Below are 21,500 nucleotides of genomic sequence, written 5' to 3'. Positions count from 1 at the left end.
GGTGTGGGTGGCCCGCATTAGCGGGCAAAGTGCTCCGCGTGTCTTCTCGCGCGAGAGGGCGCATGTCCTCGTCGTCTTGGGCTCGGCGGGCTTTTTTAAATTAATAGTTATGGCTACCTTGGCGTCAGTTGAGGGCGGTGGCCTTATGCGAAAGAGGCAGGTTGGCCTGCTGATGTGATGCTTTTTGGAGCTGCGCTCCTGGTGGAGTTTTTTGTTTTCGGGCTCGCGTTTTAGTTTAGTTTTTTTTTTTTTTCTTCTCATCCCTATTCTCTCCCCTACACCCCCTTCCCCCCTTGCCCTTCCTCCTCTTCAATCAAATTTCTACCCGCCAAGCTGCTGAACTTTCTACGTGATAATGAGTGAAACAAGTGACGGCATGGAGGATCGAACTCAGGATCTTTCCTGTTGCGCTTCATTTGTCTGAAGCGGCCTCACCAACTCAGCCACGCAGCCCTCTTCATCTGCTATGCTTCAATCACTGGGGTTTTCGGTATGTATAGTTGCCCAAAAGGCTTGACTTTCCCACTACAAAATTACTGACTATGAGGACTCCAGATTCAAGCAAGAATGCGGTGAGACAGGGAGCATTCATGCTTCTGTGTACTCTAAGATAGAGAGAAAAAACAACCTGGAACGATGACCTGAAACGATGACCACAGGGAGCATTCAAACCCCCGGGGACTCGAAGACATAGAGAAAAACAAGAACTAGGATGATATTTACAAGGAGCAATCGACTGCTTGCGCTTGGACATAGCATAGCTTGATCTCGAGCAATGGTTGACCGACTGTGCGGTTTCTCCTAGATGGCATCTGCAAATTCCTTCGCGTTGGCCTTGTCGATCCTGTTGTGCTCCAAGTTCATGTTGAAATGATCATGGTCCATCATTCGGTCGACCCAGTCTTTGAACTCCTTTTTCTCCTTCTTGCCGCAGAGCTCTCTGTCCACACGGGGTGACATGTTTTGGTCTTTTCCAAGCCATGCTCCCAGATCGTGAGCAAACGAGAAGTGGATGCAGTCCGACGCCGTCTTCTTGTCGTCCATCAATTTCCACAAGTCCTTTTTCATCTCTTTGTCCGAGTACGCGTGCTCTTTTTGGAACATCTCGTGGTCATCCCACTTTCGGTGTCCGGCCCATTGTTCAAACTGCTCTTTCATCTCCTTGCCACAGAGCCGTTTCTAAATAGTCTCTGCACCGCCATGCTTGTACGTGACAAACATGCATTGCGGGTCAGACGGGTCTGCCTCGAGGGCACCTGAGCTGGCGGACACATCGCGCTGTTGAAGTCGAGCCATTTCCTTCTTCTGCTGTTTGATATCATTCTTGAGCTTCTTCAGCATTTGTTTGTCCTCCCTGAGGTGAGCCCAATCTGCGTCCAAATCATCCTTGTACATCGTTCTCATGGCCCATTTCTTGAACTTTTTCTTGTCCTTTTTCGTACAAAGGCGTCTTCTCGTGACTGGTGTACGTTGTGCTTTGACCAAAGGCCTCGAGTTATGGTCCCATACGACATTGACGCAGTTTGACCCTGATTTGTCGATAACTTCGAAGAGTCTTTCCCTCCGCATTTCGTCGTCGAAATCGTGCTGAAACCAGAATATGTCACTATCCATCTTCCTCTCAAAGTGAACAAAGTCCTTAAGCCTCTTTTCGTCATCTTTGCTGCAGATGATTACGGACAGCGGCCCTCGACCGTGATTGAAAGGGACAGCAAAGCAGCCAGAGGGCAGAGGGTCAGGGACATATCGAGGGGCTTCGGGTGCGAGCAAGGCTTCTGACTGCTTAGGTGAAGCATCAAGTAGAACGTTCAAGTTCCATGCTGCGACCGTTCGAGTTGGAATATCCGGGAACCTTTCGTAAGTAGGCCACGAGGAAACTGCAGAGGTTTCTTTTACGTCTCTGATTTCAAGTTTCTTGGATGGCTCGGATCGGTACCCGCTGATCGGCGTCGCAGTGGCGGCGCTCGGAAACGGGGTCACCATTGGGGCCGAATCAGAAGTGACGGCGATAACCCGTGGAGTTACATCGTGCATACTTGGATGGCTGTCCTTGGTAGAGCTTGTTCTTGTGTCTAAAGCTTTCGGTCAGCCGCTTGTTCCATACGCATCTGCACAAGAAGAAAAGGAGACTTACAAAAGCATCTTGTGGTTTCCCAAGGACTGGCCTCTTCCGAAAAGTGTGGACTGTGGTGGTGCGTATGGTGGTCCGCCCTGTCCCAAGAGGATACATCCGCTGCGATGCAACAATCAGCTAATGTCTTGTCTTTCTATGAGGAGAGAAATTACCGGTGCAGACGTATTTGTGTTTATGGGTCTCTGTCTTGTGAGTGACTCCCACCTTCTTGTCTTTTGTCTTCGTCATGTGGTTGACGACAGTGTGCGTATATGTCTGAAGCAGACTGGGAAACCGCTCAGTCGGCAGATTCCAGTGAATGTGCTCACTGAACCCGTGGTATTTCCATCTGACTCCGCTCTCTGGAGTCCGTGTTCCGCCGAAGGCGTCTCCGAGGGCAGACACTGCGGAGTAGACTGCGCCCTCATCAAAAGGCTCAGCCGGAGTCACAGTTGGGGTTGGATGCAGCGGTGCGGCCAAGGCTGCTCCCATGAAGGAGACAGCCATGAGGAAGACAGCCATGCAGACGGTTGAGAAGCGCATGGTGACTGATGGAGGATGAACTTGATGGAAGCATTTCCAGAGGCGTTGCCGTGAGTTTAAATAAAACAAAAGTACATTGTTGGGGCAAGATTTCTGTTGATCTCTTGTTCAAATCTGGATCGCGCTTTGTTGAATTGCTTGCAAGTCGGTTCAGTGGAGCATCCTTGTTGGGGTGGAACCAGAACAAAAAACCATCGATTGTCGTCACAGTCATTTGTTGCATGTACCATGGCTATCATACAACAGTACAGGTACCCAGAGTGCGCGGAAAAGACCCGGCGGAAACGGAACGATCACGATGAAAGCTCCATGTTCGCTTCAGCTTTGCCCAGCAAGGCGTAATTCCGAGCCATGCTTTCCCAAAGCCCAAACCCTTGATCACCCCTTGTTACCACCATTCTGGAGAGTGTTCGCCCTTGATTCTCAAGATTCAAGAAGCTTGAAGGCTCCCTGTCTGCCTGCGGTTTCCCTCAACTTCGAACGACCTCGGAGGGAGCAATCACTTCGCCAGCAACTGTGACCGGATGACCTTTGGTTTGCGGACCCGCCATCCTTATTTTCTCCGCTAAGTCCCATTTCCGCGACTTCATTTCAGTAGAGCTGGCTACCCTGGCTGTCTTTGGGGCCATGGTAGGTGATGTTTGTTGGCTATAGGCGACGACAGCCATCTTTCGAAACCCAACGAAGATCTGTTTTTGCATTCAATTCGAAAATGTTCTTTAGTCTCATGCAGGCTCGTTGCGATGGTGTAAGTACACTTGAGGGTTCCTGCCGAATCTGGCATCGGGACGTGACCTGCCCTCCTACGCCACGCTCCAACCCGGCCTCCATCTCCACCCATCCACCATCCGCCTCGGCCTCTCACTTCCACCCGTCTTAATCCACCACTTTTTCCTGTCAAAGACACTATCGTGTGACGAAGTTCTCTATCATACCGCAGACGTTGGTTTTGTTTCTCGCCGCATCGCTCGCCCGCCCGTGTTTGTTCGTTGTCCGGCCTCCGCAGCCAACAACAGCAGCAAGACGCTACCCATCTCCAAATTGTAAGCCTCCCTGGATGCTTGCTCTCGTCTCTATCGCATCTTACCCATGTCCAAAAACGTATCTCGCCAAGAGCTTGAACGCTCTCTGTGTGTTCATCGCTGACAGTCATTAGAATCCATTCATTGGAAGACTGCGGGTAAGGTTGCAGGCAAGGTGCTTGGAACTTCTTCAAGATGGGAGCACTGGGTCTGGACGTTTGCGCAGGCTGGCCAATTCGATGCAATCACTTCTTATATCCCGACAAAACAGTTGCATCCCCCGCTTCCCTCGATCGTCTACGAAATGGTTCTCGGCAACTACATTATTGGACGTTACCTCTCTGGCCGTCTCTATCTCCTCCATCCTCCGGTGCGACGCTACGCGCCGAAAGAAGCCGCCATCGCCGCAGCTGAGATCTCTGGTCGATCCAAAGTATGTTTGAACGCTCGAATCTCCATGTCTCGACCACCAACGCCACCGCGGCTGTTGCCGAACACCCATATTTGCTGTCATGGCGGTGCACCAGCTGCTTTAAGCTGGATTTGGACCATCGAGTAGCAAGGTATGCCACAATTTCACCACTCAACTCTCATGTCGCTGTGCTTTTAAATGCTCCTGCTGATCCGTCATTCTCGTAGTTTTTGATGCCAAAGTTTCTTCTCCAACCGCCCGGACTCTCGGCCAGCTGCCGCTGGCTTTTTGCGGTACATGTGATCCCTCGGAGTCATTATCTGTCTGGTCGTGCGCCGACCTAGTTTGTGTAACTGGGCGGGACTTGCAATGAAAAGTTGCGCGCCCGGCTTGTGGCAGGGCTGAGCTTTTCGGCCTGGTTCGTCTCCAGCCTCAGGAACAACTACAGCCGCTCGATTTTCCTCACTGGCCGTCCCACAGCTGTACCACAGAGGCATTGAGCGCCTGGAATGGACACAGACCAAATTTTGGTAAGTCGATCGGCATGGATTGGCAACTTTTCACTAACACTAAACAGGAGCTACATGATCAACGGTCTATACCAGTCCCTCATGGTCTTCTACATGGTCTACATGATCTTCTTCATGGTCCACATGATCGGCGTCAAGGAAGTGGCCGGATAAATCACGCAGACGGCGACAAGGATCCTAGTACACAGCATTATCAGCAGCTCGACAGCAGCAGCAGCAGCGAGACAGCTTGCGAAGACCTCTGGCATTCAAGAATCACGTCTGAATAGACTCACTTTCTCAAGCAAGCGAGCAGCTCAAGACTGGAGCCGTGAGCCTGACACTGCAATGGGATATTCCACTTCCGTATGCGCGCTCGCGGGCAAATTTTTGTTGTTGTGGCTTCAGTCATCAGTCTAGTGGGCTGTGGTGTATCGTTGTCTGCGGCGGAGTTTTGCGGGGTTGGGACGCGGACTGCTCCTTTCGGGACTCTGTGGATGGTGCTTTTCGTGGAGCTTTGTACATACAACTCTGTTTCATGACGCGTGTCTGGGGTGACGATACTGCCGTGGAATAGAGATTCTTGATTCAAGTTCAAAAGATCACTTTGCAATTTGAGCCCACATTCTGGAAGCCCTTGACTTGTGGCTTCCGTCGTCACCTGTCGAGCATTACACCATCCATGTCGACTTGGTGACCGGCAATGCAATGCCCTTGGCGTCTAGCTGGATATCTATCTCGCGCGCGTAGGCAGAATCAACATGGATTAAAAGGCTTTGCAGTGGAGACAGTCTTTCATGCAGTCCTCCAGGCTCCGCCGCTTGCCCATTGGGGAGCCAGCAGCTACAGGTAGTCATCCAGTTTATGCGTCGCGCGTGGAGTCATAGGCAGTCATCACGCAGTCAGTTGTCACGCCGTCAGTTGCGCCATTCCATTGTTGGGGAAGGACGGTCGGGTCGGGGTCCGAAGAACGAAAAAGGGGGGCGCGTCAGAAATCCCAGCAGCGAATTTTCTCTGCGGGCTTTGCACCACTACTTGTACCGCACGGAGCTGGACTGATATGATCATCGCATCTTGATTCAGACATGCCAGAAGTCGGATGGTATGGAAAATCGGCTCCTGCGCAGATTCAGGGGTACTACTGAGCAAAGTCAAAGCCATGAAACTTTTACGCGACAACAACACATACACCCAAGGCACCGTGAACCGACACATAAACACCCTTTCGATCACCAAAAGCAGTCAAAAAGCGAACTTGAAAACTAGTGAAGCGAGAATCAAGCCTTGGATTGACTGAGTAGCTGCGCAAGGCGCGTATGTCTATGTGAGTAGAACAAAGAAGGTGAGACAGTCGGCAGAGCGCAAACAAGTGGAATATTCCACCGCTTTCAAAGACAAGAAACTCCACCAGAAGGGCCGCGCCAAACAACATCAGCACCGCCACCTGTCTCTTCCTCAGCAACCCCCCCTCCACAGACACCAACACTGCCATAGCTATTAATGTAAGAAAAAGAGCTGAGCCCATCACAACTTCAACGTGTACGTGCGAGCGCGCAAACTCCCTTGTGATAGACTGCCCGCTAATGCGGGCTACCCACAATGGGGCGACCACCAAGACAGCGAGCGAACCCGCACACGACCCCACGACCAACAGCCACAAAAAAATTGACAAGGCCGAAGCCATGCCGGAAGTAGGTCATTGTCGGTCCTGACCGTATTGGACGACAGGAACAATGTGTAGGAAGCGTGCAGACCAGGAAGCCGTGGGAGGAAAGGGAGACGGAGTGAGGAAAGAGGAGATTTCTAACATACACGTCAGCTGCGGGCGTTCGAGTGCTCAAAGATTGAAAAAGGAGTCTTTGAGCGTGTAGGATGGCAGCATCATACCTTGCTGCTAAAAGGCGGACATAGTGGCGACGGCGGCGGCACAGGAGCGTGTTGGCAGCGGCGGCGGCAGAGGGAGGGAGAAAGAGAGTGTGTGTGATGGTGGGTTTCTAAAGACGATGTCAGCGACGGTGCACTGTTGCCGAAAAAATCTACCCTGATTGGCCAAAATTAGGGCCCCTACAATTGTAGGGCAGACTGACTGAATTATAGCTCTTGACATGCACACAGAGAGCATTCCTGCGATTGGCGACTCAAAGGACAAACAATCCCCAGCTCTTGGCCTCGAAGACCAGAAAGCATGTGCCGCTACGCCCCACATTCAAACGTACGCCGCCTGCCATGAAAAAACCAGATTCCAAAGCTCTTGATTCAAAATACCGAGACACTCGCGTATGAATGTGCTGAAAAAGTGGACCTACTTTGAAATGCAACCAGAGATTGCGGCGGCGGCGGCTGCTGCGGCGCGCCGGAGGGGAGAGGAGAGAGAGAAGGAGGTGAACGGGCAACTAATAAGTAGTTAGCCATGAGCATACAGCGGGCATTCAAACGTCTGAACAATGAGAGATGGGATGTGTAATACGCCAGAGATGAGCACAAACAACCAGGGACTCATCAAGAGATCCAACTTACGGTTCGAATGGGCAGCGTGTTGCTGCTGATGCTGCTTTTGCTGCTGCTGATGTCGGAGAGCGGAGACAAAAACGGGCAAGGAGCCAGCGAGCGAGAGCGTTTGGTAGACACTTTGTCAGATGACGGGCATTTCGACAAGCTGGAGGATAATGAGGTCGTAGAGGGAGGATGGAGGACGGAGGTGGAAGTGAGATGACTGGGTGGCGTGGTGGAACCGCGTCCTACCAGCGAAATGGAAGGAGACGGACACCTAGGAAGGCGCCGATATCTTGATCTGTTGGCGGCAGGCGAGACGAGATGGAAGGATGCGGGCTGCAGAGTAAGGAATATCCAACATGCTTTCTGCGAGAGTTCCTGCCGCCGCGCTCCAACCTGAACCTCCTAAATCTTCAGTCATTCACTCCCATCCACCTCAACCTCTCATCATCATTCATCTTCGTCCACCTCATCATGTCCGTCGCTCAGTCAGAGTCTATCATCATCACTCTCAACTGCCACCTGAAGCAACGCATGCGGATGCGCTTCCCATCATCTCCCACATCACCACGGTCGACATCATGCTGCATCGCAGCCCGACTTCACCACCGAGACCGTCCCCGATCTTCCTCGTGGTCCGCCCGCCACACATAATTTTCTACCATCAGCTCTACTTTGGCAGGCCCCTCGCCCGTTGTTCTCGTGGGTCCTCGACAACAAAAGCAACAACAACAGCATTCGGCTGCCGAAAAAACGTTAGTTGGAAACTTGATCACTATCTGAAAGTCTGTAGCTGACACAGTCATAGAAACCAGCTTGTTCCCTCCGTCCTGGCGCCTCTGCGCCTTCAAAAACCACCAAAATTACCGCCGCAACCCTGAGTTGCCTTTTTTCGTTAGTCTGAACGTTTGATTGTCAGCTCGCCCACGGTACCAGCAGCAGCAATAGTCGACCGCAGAATTTTCACCATCACCACTATCACCAACAAGCTTTTTTGTCAACCTTCCAAAATGTCCTCTCGCTCTTTCTCGACCGTCGTCGTCTCCGCCATCGCACTCAACTCCGCCAACAAACTGTTGAGAACAATGGGAAACACCAGCTCGAGCATCGTGTTCTTCTCGTGGCGCTGTTGATCGGCCTGTGGACGTTTTGTGCTGTCGCCTGCGGAGTTGGCATCCCGGCAGCACCAGCAGCATGTCCTATGTCGACGTGGCCGTTGCCCTCAAGTGCGCTGGAGGTATATTGTCCCACCATTATTGTCGCTTCGCACTTCTGCATGCTCCCTACTGACGCTGTATGTAGAAATTCCCGCCCAATGGCTCGGACATGTTCGCTGGGGTCCTCTCGTGGCGCTGCTGTTTGGCCTCATTTTACCACAACATCTTACCAAAGCATCAGTTTTGCCCCTCAGCCCTCGCCTCCACCACGCAACAGTATCATTACACGCGCCACCACCAGCCAACATCGCCAACATCATCAAGCCTCTCTTCATCAACGCCAAAATGTCCTCTCGCTCGTCTTCCACGATCGCCGTTTCCGCATACCCATCCGACAATGCCAACAATTCGACAATTTCCCACCGTCCACCACCAACAACCACCCGCCGCCAAGCCTGCCCATTCAACTTGTCACGCTTTTTCGCAATGATGGCAACGGCGGCAGCCGCAGCAACCAGACCAACCGTGTAGAAGCCCACCAAGCCGCCCTCTCGCTCGTCTTCCACCATCGCTGTTTCCGCATACCCATCCGACAACGCCAACAATTCGACAATTTCCCTCGCAACAACACTCGTCAACTTTCCACCGTCCACCACCGACAATCGCCCGCCGCCAAGCCTGCCCATTCAACTTGTCACGCTTCCTCGCAATGATGGCAATGGCGGCGGCCGCAGTCACCAGACCAACCGTGTAGAAGCCCACCAAGCCACACCGGGTTCAAGTCGGGAGAACCCAGACTGTAAGTCAACTTCCATTGAACATTCCTCTTCTTCTTCGCTCGAAATGCTAACATTTCTGTCTCCAGTGGAACGAACTTAGACGAACGTCAATTATCAGCCAAGCTCCGTTCCATTTAAGGTGTGGCTCTATTGGTGCTCGGTTCTAACGGTCTGGCTGGCGGCTGCGCCGGCGTGGTGGACAAAGGGGTTGTTGTGGGGAGTGGAGGACCAGGGCCCGGCCGCAAAGCGTCATCGCTCGAGGCTCCGAATTGCCATGCTTCTCTCAGCAGCCTCGCCGGTCCTGGTCTTCCTCCTATTGTTGGCAGCGGTGGGCGTGGTGGAAGGCATCTTTGCTGGGTTCAACAGATGAGGTGGTGAATGCACTCATTTTTATCTCCAAATTGAATCCTGGGGGTGGTTGTTGTCAAACGTGGTGGGGTTGTGGTTTTCTTTGATGGTGGGGATATGCAGAATGAGGGGACAGTTGGGCCCCAATTTCTTCCTTGTTTCGTTCTTATTCTCCATACCATCTGTGTTTTGATGGATTATTGCACCAATTCATCGATGGTCCATATTTTTGGGACTATGAGATTGTTGGCCTACCCCTTAGATGCGAGTAAAGAGGTCTACGGCGTAGGCCATTCGCGCAAGACTCACGCTGCAACCAATTTCACCCTCTGCTTCACAATGCAATCGAGCTTCAATCATTCTTCTTGGATCTTGTCTCTGCACTTGAAAGTCTCTTCCCCTTCCTCGAAATTCCCACAGTCTGGGGTCAGTCCACACCCGTGGTTCTTCACAAGTCAGCCAGGACTAAATTTGATCATTGGGAGAGTACCGGTAAGCTTCAGACACGAGATATAGGTCAAAGTCAAGTTCAGCGCTGAACCGGCCGGTCCAAGGGGGCGGTTTTGCTGCTCCCTCCTGGCCGCTTGTTCTGATGAAGCGGTCATTGACAACAGAATTTCATATGTTGAATCTCTACTTTTTAATCATCTTTCTCAGGAGCAGGTTCCACTGCGATTGGGTCATGCAAATTGGAACAGGAAACACGATACTTGGCAAGAGTAGAATGTCCTAAAACACGCTTTGATTTACCGATACCAATGTAGTTCGCCTGACCGGGTGGAAAGAGGATAATAGGGGAAGGGGGAGGAGGAATGTAGTAAGAATTGAGTCATCATGAAGGAAGTGCGCATGACGTACACAATTGCATTAACAGTAGCAGAACAAATAGATCAAAACGGTCTTTGCCGTGTCGACTAGAATACAAACATCGTGAGACATTTTCTCGACCGTAGATACACAGCAGAGTCTTCCACTGCCTTGAAAAGAACACCAGATTGATATCAAAACACCAGCTGAACTTAAATAGCTCTGCTGCGGTGGTCCGACTCTTCATTGTCTGAATCGCTAACACTTCATTTTCACTGTCTCAATCCGTGTCCTCCACGCAAAGGACATTGAGAAAAGCTTTCTTTACGACAGGGTGATCCATTGACGAGATTTTGAATAGCAGAGGAAGTCCGGGGTCGAAAGTAAGCGGAGCGTGATGGCACGCGGTATGCCTTTAACCACGCGTACGCATTCCCTGGAAAGCGCACTTGAAACAAAACACTGCGGGGACAAATTGAATCACACCTCGGCTTCAGACTGAGAAACCTTCTTTTCCTCAAGTAAAATAACTGAGAGAAGCAGGCACAGGATTGAAATTTCAATGAAGATTGAGGAAGTGGAACGGAAATGGTTGTGTGAGAGGAAGACATCAAGGCAGAAGGATCAGATGTGTTCTGAACTTTTCCACTGTAGCCGCAGTCCAGGGAGGCAGAAGCAAACAGCCCGCGGGACAAACCACTTTGACGAAGCGAGGATTGAGGAACTTGGCGAAGACTTGCTCTATGACCTCGGTTGGTCATATACACCGCATATTACGACCCGCTGTTAGATCACGATCAGAAGAGCAACATGACTTCTCCGGCCCCGGCTTCTGTCCGCTGCCAGTCTACCGTCAAAGTAGCAAAAACATCACAGCAGCGTCACCAGCACCTACACCACAACTACCACATGTTTCTCTCTTCCAGTTTTCCTCTCACCCTTCCCCCCCGGCCATCATCGTGGCCTACCTTCGAATGCTGGCAATCTCTGTACACTTCCAACATCAAGTCAGCCACGAGAATAGATGAACGCCACAATGGCCGTGAAGAGGGTTGTGCTGTTGACGGCGCGCGCCGGCAGATGCGCCGAGGTAGCTGTCTGCTGCCAACTTTTTCAAGCTTCTTTACCAGACACTCAGGGATCTGGCAACTCAAGTAAGCCGCAGAGAAGAGCGTGTGGTGCAGAAGCAGCAGCCGTTGGACAGAGCAATCTGGAGGTAAGTGCAAGCAGCAGTCGACACCTTCCTTGTTGACTTGGTCACGGGCGATGCCCGTGCGTCTGTAGGTATCTATCTCGCCCGCGTCGTGCTCCCGTTCACTCCTCAGACATAATTATCTACCATACGCTGTCGCTCGTCGGACCCCTGCCCGTTGCTTCCTCGCCGCTCTCGAACAGCAACAGCAACAGCAGCATAAGGCTGCCGACAACCTGTCAGTTGGACGCTTGATCACCCCTGAAAGCCTGCAGCTGACATAGTCGTAGACCCAAGCTCGTTTCCTTGCCCGGCGCTTTTGCGCTTTCACAACTCACCAGCACCACCGCCGCAACCTCTGGTTGCGTTTTTTGTAAGTCTGGACGTTCGATTGCTCCTTGGACATATCCGCTTCATTGGTCTTCATACACACGAATACTCTCTGGTTTGGGGTTTCAAGAGCTTGGGTTCATGGTGTCAAGAGCTTGGGTTCGCTACGTGTGGCGTACATCTGAATGCTCCTTGGTTGATGGCGAGCGTCAAGCGCTTGGGATTTCCTTTATCTCATGCTTTGAGCGCTTGATTGCTCCCTGTATGTACACTGCTAACATCATCAGTAGACATCTCCAATCCCTTTTTTTGCCTCGCGCCTGCCCCGCGCCCGCCCCGCGCCCGCCCCGCGCCCGTTCGTCACCAGCACCACCACCACCAACAACACCACCACCACCACAGCCACCAGAATGGGTTTCCCGGCGTGGACCATCGGGCTCGCGGGTACGTTTAAGAGCACTCCTCATATCCATCTTGTTGTCATGCAACTTCATACTCCCTTTGGAAATGGCTTTCTTCTTCTTTACTCATCATTCCAACTCACTTCGTTTGTTTGCATACATTCGACTGCTCCTTATGTTCATTGTTTCCTACTCCGTACCGTATATTTGAATGCTCCTGCTAATTTTTGACTTAGCCGTTACGGCCGAATTTAAAAATTTTCAAATGCCCAGGCCTTCGTGGCCAAAATTCACTTCTTTTGTGTTTTTTGTGCGGTTGGTCTTGGCTGTGTTGGGGCTGGTGGGTGCCCCCATCTTGTTTTTTGGTCGCGGCTCGTCCGCGCGTCTGGGCGCCGACCACGGCACCGTTGAGACCTGTGGGCGTCGGCGCCAGATCGTGGCCGGAGTGGCCTACATTTTTGGGGGTGGCGTCCCGGTCGCCGCAGGGGTGTTTTGGGCGGGGGGGCGAGAGCGCCTTGTGCGCCTCAATGAAGAGGGGGTTTGGTGGGTGGCCCCGGTGTTGCGGGCAAGGCTTCAGGCCTTGATTTTGTTGGGGTTGTTGCTCGCGGTGGAGTGGGGTGTGCTGGGCTTCGGCTCGTGGTAGATGGCGGTGTTTGGGGTGGGCTGGTCCCCCCTGTCCGTTCCTTTTTTTTTTTTTTTTGTCTGCCCTTTCGGCGCCTCGCTTTCTTTTGTTTTTGGTGTTGTTGTTGTGGTTTGGTTGTTGTTTTTGTTTTTGTTTTTGTTTTGTTTTTTTTTGTCCGCAAGCCGCCCCCTTTTTCTTTGTTTTACCCCTTGCCTCCCCCTTTCTACCCCTAGATAGTCCTTTTCTGTTTTTTATGTAGTTTTGATAGTCCCTTCCCTTCCTCCCCCCTATTCAAGTCCTTCTTTCCGAAAACCATTGCTCTACGTGAAACTGCGATCAAAGTTCAACAAACAACCATGCGTAGAGACTCTTTGTCGCTCGAGCACGATGTCAAAGGCTTGCTAGCGATGAAGCCGCAGCACAAAATTCCTGCTTTCAGTTCACAGACTTGCGTCTGCCTCTTCCGTCTGCTGCTGCGGTGAGTGCTGCTGCCTGTTCCCCTGGTCTCTCTTGGACCTCTGGTTGCTTCTGGCCTCTTCTCCTTGGTTTCTGCGTCTGCTCTGGTCTTGAACTCTCTCGCCAACTCAGTCTGCTTACCCTCGTTGCCAAATCCTAGAGCTGAAACAGTGTCTTTTTGGGAAACCATGCGTCTGAAGTGTCAGGAGTCGCATTCAATTGCTCATTGCTCTTGCGTAGTGTAAGTGGCAGTTGATCAACCCCTCATCACTCCAGCCAGCAGCCAAACTGAAAGTTGATCGCCAGCGCCACTAACCCCGTTTCCCTAATGGCCCAGCCCTGTTTCTTCAACTTTTGACCAGAAAAGCAAAACAGGGGACGGGGGAGACCGAGCGCCAGCGCCAGCACCAGCAACACCACCAACCACATTCGCCCCCTGACTCGCCCCACAAGCACCAATTTCCCTCCTCAACCTCCGGCACTGGCCAGGCTCACGAAGCCCAGCCCCACCACGAGTCGGGCACGTAACTTGTCGTTGGAGGCCCAGTCCCCAGCTTTTTCCAAGGCTCCGATCGGACAAACAAAACCAGGCCGGCGCTCTGACCAGACAGAAAATGGCCCCGATGGACCAAACGAACAGCACAAGGTCACCGGGGCTCTTGTTTCAAGGCCGAGAGCTGGCAGCTGAATTAGCATCAATGAGACATAAAGGAACAGATAAGGCCGGGGAAAAGGAGAAAGTGGCATTCAAAACTTACAAGGGTAGACCATGGTGATTGCCGGACGGGAGTAGAGGGAGGAGGAAAAGGGGAGAAGACAAGAGAAAGAGAGAGAGAAAGAGAGATTGAGTGAGATGTGGTTGTGGTTATGGTTGCGGCGTTGGTGGTGATACTGCTGCGACGGCGGACGGGCAGCAGGCAGAAGAGAGTGTGCTGAGGACCCTCAGTCGTTATCAAGTAGACTCGTTTCCAATCTTGCCCGAGGAAGGTATTCGCGTCCGGCATTTCATCAAGGATAGCCAAAGCGCAAGCAGTGGTGATTACTACTTGATTCTTAGCTCTGGATAAGGAGGTGTCGGCTATCTTTAATCCTATAACCGGAAACTAAAACCTGGCGCTGCTAGGAGAAGTCCAGCATAGGGTACTTATCAAGGTAGTTAAGGTTTTATCGAGTTCCGCCTGCTTATTGAGTAGGACGTCGCCAATGTGAGCCGTCGTCGTACTCCTTAATTTCGATTGTGTCATAGAGCGCGTCGAGGCGGTCCTCCTTGCGCCAGTCTTCAGTTTCGTCTACGCTAGCCGTCAGCAAGGATATTGGTAGCACAGAGTGAGACCAGCAGACTCACAGCATCGTTTTATCTTGATGGCTAGGAGCTCCAGCGGTGCTGGTGGCTTTCGAGGACGTAGAAGCGCCGGGAGGAGCGAGCGAGCGATGGGAGCGAGTGATGAATTCTGAGACTTTTTCAGCTGTAGAGTTATGAGAGGTATGAAGCGCCCGACTTATAGTGTCGGCAGCAAAATGCAGCTGTTGCTGCTGATGCTGTCGGAGAGCGGCGGCTAAGGAGCCGGCGAGCGAGAGCTTGTGGAGGATAATCGTGTCGGATAGTGCTGTAAGACAATAGGTGCTGCCTGAACGACAGAAATGATAAGGGATGGAGGCAAAGATTGAGGTAGAGCGCGGATGGCTGGAGGGCATGATGGAGTTGGATGGGTGTCAAGCCTAGCAAAGCTAGGGGTAGTGCGGGCCCGGAGTTGGTATCGAGGAGGGAGAGGCGGAAGCTCACTGTCGTTTGGATGGTGGTGGTTTCGTGTTTTGTTGGGTTTGGTTGGTGATGCGTTGGAGTGGTGTTCCGCGTGGTTTTCTGCGAAGCCGGAGTTGATGTTGAGGAAGGATATGCGGAAGATGATTGTTGTTTGCGCCAGCCGGCAGCAATCCACCCTATGCTTTATTATCTTGATTCTTTTCAATTGGCTTTTAAATGTAGCTGTAGCTTCAGTCGACATTTTCCTCGCCAGTTCTCATTCCGCACTCCAAAAAGTCCAAAACCACTGCAATCACCCAGGTGGTCGTCGTTAGAATCTGGCTTGCCATCACACAGCGTGTCCTCTGGGCAGCTGTCTCAGTTGGCCATGTGTGCACTCAGCCTTCGTGACGATAGGGGGCATTCGAACACATTAGCCGGAGCTCGACAGACATAAGAGACCAACTTTCTCAACCGACTCTCAAACCTGAGAGCACAGGGAGCATTCATGCACACCAGCAGGGCGGCGACTGGCAACTGAATTAGGGTCAATAACGGAGTCATCCGCGCGGTCAGTTTCGCCGTCAGCTTGAAAGGGGGCAAGTAATCCAGCGGCCAAGACAATTTCACTGTAGAACAGCTTGCGTCTGAAGTGTCTGTAATCATTAAATTGCTCATTTCTTGTAGCGTAAGTGGCCTTCGATCAACCCTTTGTCACTCCGGCCAGCACAGCTGAATGTTGAGCGCCAGACCCACCAACCACATCGGCCCCCTGGCCTGCCCCTTCTCAACCACTAACTCCTTCTCTTCAACATCCAACCAGAAAATCGAAAGGGGAGACTTGAGAGGACATTGACCAGGCCGAGCTCGAACGGCACAATAGGGGGTCGTCGCGAGGCCGGGATGCGGTTCCGATGGGTTGATAGCGTGAGCCAGAGACGAGCGCAAGCTTTGCACACAATGGCCTTGTGCACGCGCAACTCGCGGCCATTTCTGAGCTTGACAGTGTGGTCGGAATGCTTGCCTGACGTGAACATGCTGGGATTCTCAGCTGTGAGATTTGATCTCCAAGCTGACAAGACTGACGACGTCACAGTTGCTAGCGAAGAGGGAGGCCGTGTGATGGGTCGGAAGGGTTGAATCGTTGAATCCCGCCCCAAAAAACAAAAGTCCCCCCCACTTGTCGCCTCCGATTTGGATTCAGGGGGGAAAAGAAGAGAGGGGAAGGGGAGAGGGAAGGGGAGGAGGGAGAGGGGGAAAAAAGAAAAAAAAATTACAATGTCAGGCCAAAAACAAAAACCTCCACAAAGAGTCCCGCACCAAAAAATAAGAGGCCTCCCACCTGCCTCCTCCGAAATCTTGATGGCTTTACACACGCCAAAACAGCCATGACAACAAGCTTTAAAATTATGGCCGAAGCCACAACAACAGTCATGTGCGCGCGTGCATGCGCGTATGGGAGCGGGATGGCCCCCTTGCCATGGTTGTCGCTCACGCGACGACGGGCCTCCCATACCGGAGCAACCACAATCGCGACGACCGACGCCGCGCACGAGAGAGCCACCAGGGCCCAAAGGAAAATTGGCAAGACATTTACAAGGCTGATGCCTCGTTCCACATCTTGCGCCAATATTCGCGGACAGCTATTCAAACCGTTAGTTGGGAGGGTCGGTCCAAGTCTTTGATATTTGAAGTCGCCGAGATCCACGACTTACTTTGGGAATGTTTGTCTTGAGGCAGCGATCCCCTAGCTCACAGGTATCGCGACGCCGAGCACGCCCGCGATGACAAGCCTGGTAACACACAGCTAGAAAACAACAGGTGCCCAGTGCAACAGTTGCTGGAATTTTCTATGCGCAACAGCGTCAGTGGGAGCACTCAAGTGTTGCGTTCATGATCCGGAAGCTAACGTACGGACAATCTTTACGAACACGGCGGCACCGTCCAGGCACGACATCTTGGTACTACTGGTGCTGGTGTTGTTGCTGTGGGTGGAGGTACTGGCGACTGGCGATTGGAGGCGCAGATTGTGGTGTGGTGGTGGTGCGGCGCGGACTTTGCGCAGGAGAGCGACTCGATGGCGTCAGGTAGAGAGCGAGGAAAAGAGTTCGTGGGAGGGGCTGTTTCCAATACTGATATTAGCAGGCAATACTCAGGCGAATGGTGCTTGAAGTAACAGTGAAAGTCGAGTCCGTGTGCTAGGACAGGGAGCACTTACGGTTTTGAGACGAGGGGATAGGAAAAGGATCCAACTTGCGCGCTGAAAGCAGATGTTGTGTTACGGCTGCCGTTTTGCTTGGGGTCGAGGCGGCTAGCTGGCTGGACAATGATGCCGATAGAAAATAGTGAGGAACTGCGGTTGTCTCTGAGGCTGGAGACGATCAACCCCCTGACACGCCCCTCTCCTCATCCATATCCGGGACACCGAGGCAGCAACTCGGGCATAAACCAGGCCGAAAATCCTTGTCCTGCCGCGATCTGGGCGCGTAACTTGCAATCGCAAGCCGGGCGGAGACAAACCAAACCAGGCTGGCGCATGACCAGACATATAAGGCTTCGAGGGAACACACGCATAGCAAAAAGTCAGCGGCAACTGGCCGAGAGTCCGGGCGTTAAAAGAAGATAATTGGTAACAAAAACTACGAGCATGTCAGATCAGCAGTGGCATATAAAATGACAGCGATATAAGAGTTGAGTGGTGAAATTTTGGATACAAGGAACAATCAGGGGTTCCTACTACCTCGCTACTGAATGGTCCAAAGCCAGCTCAAGTCAGCTGGTGCACCGCAATGGTAGCAAATATGGATGCCCGGCGACAGCCGCGATGGCGTTGGTGGTGTTGGCGGTTGAGACATGGACGGAGAGAGTATTGATATGAAAGCGAGAGAATGATGATGGATTTCTACGACTTTGTCAGTAACGGTGCTATGGACGATGGAAGATTCAGGTGGGTGTATCCAGAGAGCAGTAGAGGTGTCGAGCGTTCGAACTTACTTTTATCCGATGAGAGATCACTGCTGTGTCGACGGTGGCTTCTTTCGGCGCGCGGCGTCACATCGGAGGAGAGAGGAGAGGTGAACAATCAGAGAGGAGAATGACTTCTAATGACTGTGTTAGCGATGAACATACAGGGAGTTCAAACTACCAGCCCACCCCACACAACCACCTACCACCCCCACCCAATCACCACCACCTCCACCGCCAGCGCCAGCACCAGCCCCACCACCAACCACATCCTCCCCTTCGTGCGCCCCCAACCACCAACCCCCCCTCCTCATCCACCTCCACCTCCCCCCTACTCATCCCCACACGCCACACCCAGGCGGCGACCCCCCCACCCACCAGGCCGACAAAAAACAGCCCCGCCACAAGCCGGGCGCGTACTTTGTCGTTGGAGGCCCAGCCCCCAGTATAGCCCAGGCCCCGCCCGGACAGGCCAAACCAGGCCGGCGCGCCGACCAGACAAACCATGGCCCCGAGGGACCAAACGGCCAGAAAAAAGCCAGCGGCAGCTGGCCGGGCGTCCGGCAACGAAAAATTGGTGATAAACGCTACAGTATTTCAGATCAGCAAGAGCATTCAAAAGCAAAGCATTTTGGGAGACAGAGAAAATTTCTGCTCGATGACCAGAGCAAAATGGCTCATGGTGATTCTTGTGACGTGGAAATCTGTGCATGGGAACAGAAATAGGGAGTGATCAAATGCTTGTTGACTCAGTCAACTAAGAAATTGCTTCTGTGCACATATGGATGTTGTGGATACAGGGCGCTATTAGGGGACCATACCATCTGCCAAAAGACGGACATGATGGCGGCGGCGGCGGCGGCACTGGAGCGCGTTGACGGCGGCGGCAGCAGCAGAGGGAGGGAGAGAGAGAGAAAGTGATGGTGGGTCTCTAATGACTATGTCAGCAACAGTGTACACAGGGAGCATTCGCGCGCTTGACGACTCAAATGACAAACAATCCCCAGCCCGTATTGTCGAAGATCAAAAAGCATGTGGCTCTTCACCCCATGCCACAGAATTTTCCAAGCTCTTTTTATCATCATGAGTCCAGGAAGCATTCAAACATAGCGCCTGATTCGAAATACCAAGATACTCGTCTATGAATATGCTGAAAAAGTGGACCTACTTGAAACTGCAACCGGAGGTTGCGGCGGCGGCTACTGCGGCGTTTTCAGCGCGCTGCGGCGCGCCAGGAGGAGAGGAGAGAGAGAAGGAGGTCAACGGGCAACTAGTAACTATGTCAGCCATGAGCATACAGGGAGCATTCAAACGTCTGAGCATTGAGAGATGGGATATGTGACAACCGAAGACAGGGAGCATTCATGCTCCTGACGAGCGATACGCCCGAGACAAGCTCAAACAACCAGGGAGTCATCAAGAGATCTAACTTACGGTTTGAATGGGCAGCGTGTTGCTGCTGGTGCTGCTATGCTGCTGATGTTGGCGAGCAGAGACAAAAACGGGCAGGGGGCCAGCGAGCGACAGCGTGTGGTAGATAATTATGTCTAGGGAGTGAACGAGAGCGCGACGCGCGCAAGATAGATACCTAGAGGCCGCACAGGCCCTACCTACGACCCTATCAACGTAGAAGGAACTGATTACTCCTTGTACTTACCATGGTGCGAAACAGAGCACTGCTTGCCTACATGACTGCCTGAAACCACAACCTGCTAGAGGAGGAGGAACAGAGGATCATGCGCCTTCTTTGGCCTGCCTCGACCACCACCCACCGGCAACCACCCACGACCCACTTCTCGTTGCAATCGCGACGCCTCGACGACGGGCTCTAACATCTTCCTTCTACCTTTCACCAGGCCAGACGCTGATCTGTGTCGACTGATACCACTCTACCACCATCCACCTTTCACCTCGACCTTTCATCTCAATCCGTCCAAATCCATCCCTCTCCATCTAGTTCAGCGTTTTCTTGTTGTGCTCGCTCTCGAAAGTACTCATCCAGGCTGCCGGATCCAGTCGCTGTCTCTCCGTAAGTTGTACTTGCTCCTCATCTCTCAACTTGGGGGTGCACTTGTCTTGAGTTGTCAAGCGCTGACATGTTCAATAGAGAATTGCGTCCATTTCGCTCGGTCTATTTTCTTCCTGCTTCATTCTTCACAGGCCGCTGGATCTTGTCGCTCGCCGCTGCAGCCCCCCATCACCAACATGGGCATCCCACCTGCCTGCCGACTTGGTATTGTCGCCGCTCGTCAGCAATACCATCAAGACTTCCAACAGCCAATGTGGGCATTTCCCCTGAATGTTCAGGCTAGCAGGCGCATTTTCGATGCCTTCCTCTTGGCCCTCGGATGACAATTGACTTCGGTGCTTGTCAACCTACCCGACCGCACAGTCGAGGCCCGGACAGGCACTTCTGAAGCCCGTCTTGCAGGTCAAAACGGCACGCACTCTGAAAGTCAGCTTGCAGACGGCTCGCCAGACAATGCTGTCAACGACCACGGCCATGACGACAAGACGGTGACGATCTGCCGCAGCAAATTTTGCGAAAGCCGTCCCCCTTTTGTATTCTAAAAGAAAGGCAGCTATTGCAGTTCACGCGCAAGGGCACAGGCTTCATCGCAGTAAGAGAAGGAATTGCGTGCGAAGGAAAAGAAGAAGGGCGGTCTCAGCTACTGGATGGCTCGATTAGTCTTTCGCCCCTATACCCAAATTTGACGATCGATTTGCACGTCAGAACCGCTGCGAGCCTCCACCAGAGTTTCCTCTGGCTTCACACTATCCAGGCACTGTTCACCATCTTTCGGGTCCCAACAGCTATGCTCTTACTCAAATCCATCCGAAGACATCAGGATCGGTCGATGGTGCACCCCGTACAGGGTTCCCACCTCCGCTCACTTTCATTACGCGCAGAGCAGGAGAGGAAGAAGATACGCGACGAGCGGGTCAACACGCGGGTCGAGAAGCTGGTGGACTGTATCAGTGTGTGGACGGAGGCCGACAAGACGCCTGAAGTCACGAATTCCTTCAAGGAGCAGATGGTCCCTCTCCATCTACTTCATCGTTTCTCTGTTATCTTCACACTGCAACATATCCAGCACAGGCCGCCGGATCTACTTGCTCGCCGCCGCGAGGAAACTACAAGCAATCGTGTCCGCCAGCGTATATAGTACGATGGCAACGGATCGGAAACACTACACGCGAGGATCAACCGCTCCCGATGTACTCGAGTAGGTCCGAAGAGCACCTCAATACTCCCCCTAACACCTAATGGGGGTGCTGCAACTCCGGAAATTTCCTCAGCCTGTCACCTGCCCTGCACATAGTCAATCAGTGAGGCGCAATGGAGCGTCTTGTTTTTGAGAAATTGGTCAGACTAAACACATGAGGAGGCCGGCAAGAGCTTCAGAGTTTGTATTTCAGGCATGGAGACACTTGTTGGTGAGCCCTGCTCCCCTTGACAGCCAGCAAGACTACGATCCGATGTCGTGGGTCTGCGCAGTCTTTTTCAGTTGCAGGAGTGGGATGAGGAGCTTTGGGGACCTGTATATAATTCAGCTGCAGTAGTGGCTTCAATCGACAGTTCTCTCAGCAGTCCTCTCCACTCCTACAAC

The 21,500-nt window shown here is 52.5% G+C and overlaps 7 protein-coding genes across 7 annotated transcripts; 3 read left to right on the top strand and 4 right to left on the bottom strand.

Annotated features, from left to right (window-relative positions):
- Positions 1 to 801: 801 nt before the first annotated feature.
- On the bottom strand, positions 802 to 2,656 carry BKA78DRAFT_292150 (uncharacterized protein; the record flags this gene model as incomplete). The annotated part of the gene is made up of 4 exons (XM_066886008.1): positions 802 to 1,151; positions 1,197 to 2,072; positions 2,135 to 2,233; positions 2,287 to 2,656. The coding sequence occupies 4 exons, from the start codon at positions 2,654 to 2,656 to the stop codon at positions 802 to 804; spliced, it is 1,695 nt and encodes a 564-aa protein (XP_066747303.1).
- Positions 2,657 to 3,873: 1,217 nt separating this feature from the next.
- On the top strand, positions 3,874 to 4,773 carry BKA78DRAFT_349503 (uncharacterized protein; the record flags this gene model as incomplete). The annotated part of the gene is made up of 4 exons (XM_066890820.1): positions 3,874 to 3,894; positions 3,950 to 4,111; positions 4,571 to 4,620; positions 4,668 to 4,773. 4 exons carry the CDS (start codon positions 3,874 to 3,876, stop codon positions 4,771 to 4,773), a joined length of 339 nt encoding a protein of 112 aa, XP_066747302.1.
- A 3,541-nt stretch (positions 4,774 to 8,314) lies between these two features.
- Positions 8,315 to 8,935, bottom strand: BKA78DRAFT_292149 (uncharacterized protein; the record flags this gene model as incomplete). Its single annotated transcript, XM_066886007.1, has 1 exon — positions 8,315 to 8,935. One exon carries the CDS (start codon positions 8,933 to 8,935, stop codon positions 8,315 to 8,317), a length of 621 nt encoding a protein of 206 aa, XP_066747301.1.
- A 2,284-nt stretch (positions 8,936 to 11,219) lies between these two features.
- Positions 11,220 to 11,659, top strand: BKA78DRAFT_292148 (uncharacterized protein; the record flags this gene model as incomplete). Its single annotated transcript, XM_066886006.1, has 2 exons — positions 11,220 to 11,399; positions 11,468 to 11,659. The coding sequence occupies 2 exons, from the start codon at positions 11,220 to 11,222 to the stop codon at positions 11,657 to 11,659; spliced, it is 372 nt and encodes a 123-aa protein (XP_066747300.1).
- Positions 11,660 to 13,071: 1,412 nt separating this feature from the next.
- On the bottom strand, positions 13,072 to 13,613 carry BKA78DRAFT_292147 (uncharacterized protein; the record flags this gene model as incomplete). The annotated part of the gene is made up of 2 exons (XM_066886005.1): positions 13,072 to 13,378; positions 13,501 to 13,613. 2 exons carry the CDS (start codon positions 13,611 to 13,613, stop codon positions 13,072 to 13,074), a joined length of 420 nt encoding a protein of 139 aa, XP_066747299.1.
- Positions 13,614 to 14,366: 753 nt separating this feature from the next.
- On the bottom strand, positions 14,367 to 15,962 carry BKA78DRAFT_349501 (uncharacterized protein; the record flags this gene model as incomplete). The annotated part of the gene is made up of 2 exons (XM_066890819.1): positions 14,367 to 14,473; positions 15,746 to 15,962. The coding sequence occupies 2 exons, from the start codon at positions 15,960 to 15,962 to the stop codon at positions 14,367 to 14,369; spliced, it is 324 nt and encodes a 107-aa protein (XP_066747298.1).
- A 1,851-nt stretch (positions 15,963 to 17,813) lies between these two features.
- On the top strand, positions 17,814 to 18,615 carry BKA78DRAFT_292145 (uncharacterized protein; the record flags this gene model as incomplete). Its single annotated transcript, XM_066886004.1, has 2 exons — positions 17,814 to 17,872; positions 18,057 to 18,615. 2 exons carry the CDS (start codon positions 17,814 to 17,816, stop codon positions 18,613 to 18,615), a joined length of 618 nt encoding a protein of 205 aa, XP_066747297.1.
- Between the last annotated feature and the right edge of the window lie 2,885 nt (positions 18,616 to 21,500).

Source organism: Phyllosticta capitalensis (assembly GCF_038381095.1).
Source record: "Phyllosticta capitalensis strain CBS 128856 chromosome Unknown BKA78scaffold_2, whole genome shotgun sequence".
In the NCBI taxonomy this organism is placed as follows: Eukaryota; Fungi; Ascomycota; class Dothideomycetes; order Botryosphaeriales; family Phyllostictaceae; genus Phyllosticta; species Phyllosticta capitalensis.
Note: the sequence above shows the minus strand (reverse complement) of the source record. Positions and strands in the feature narration are given on the sequence as shown.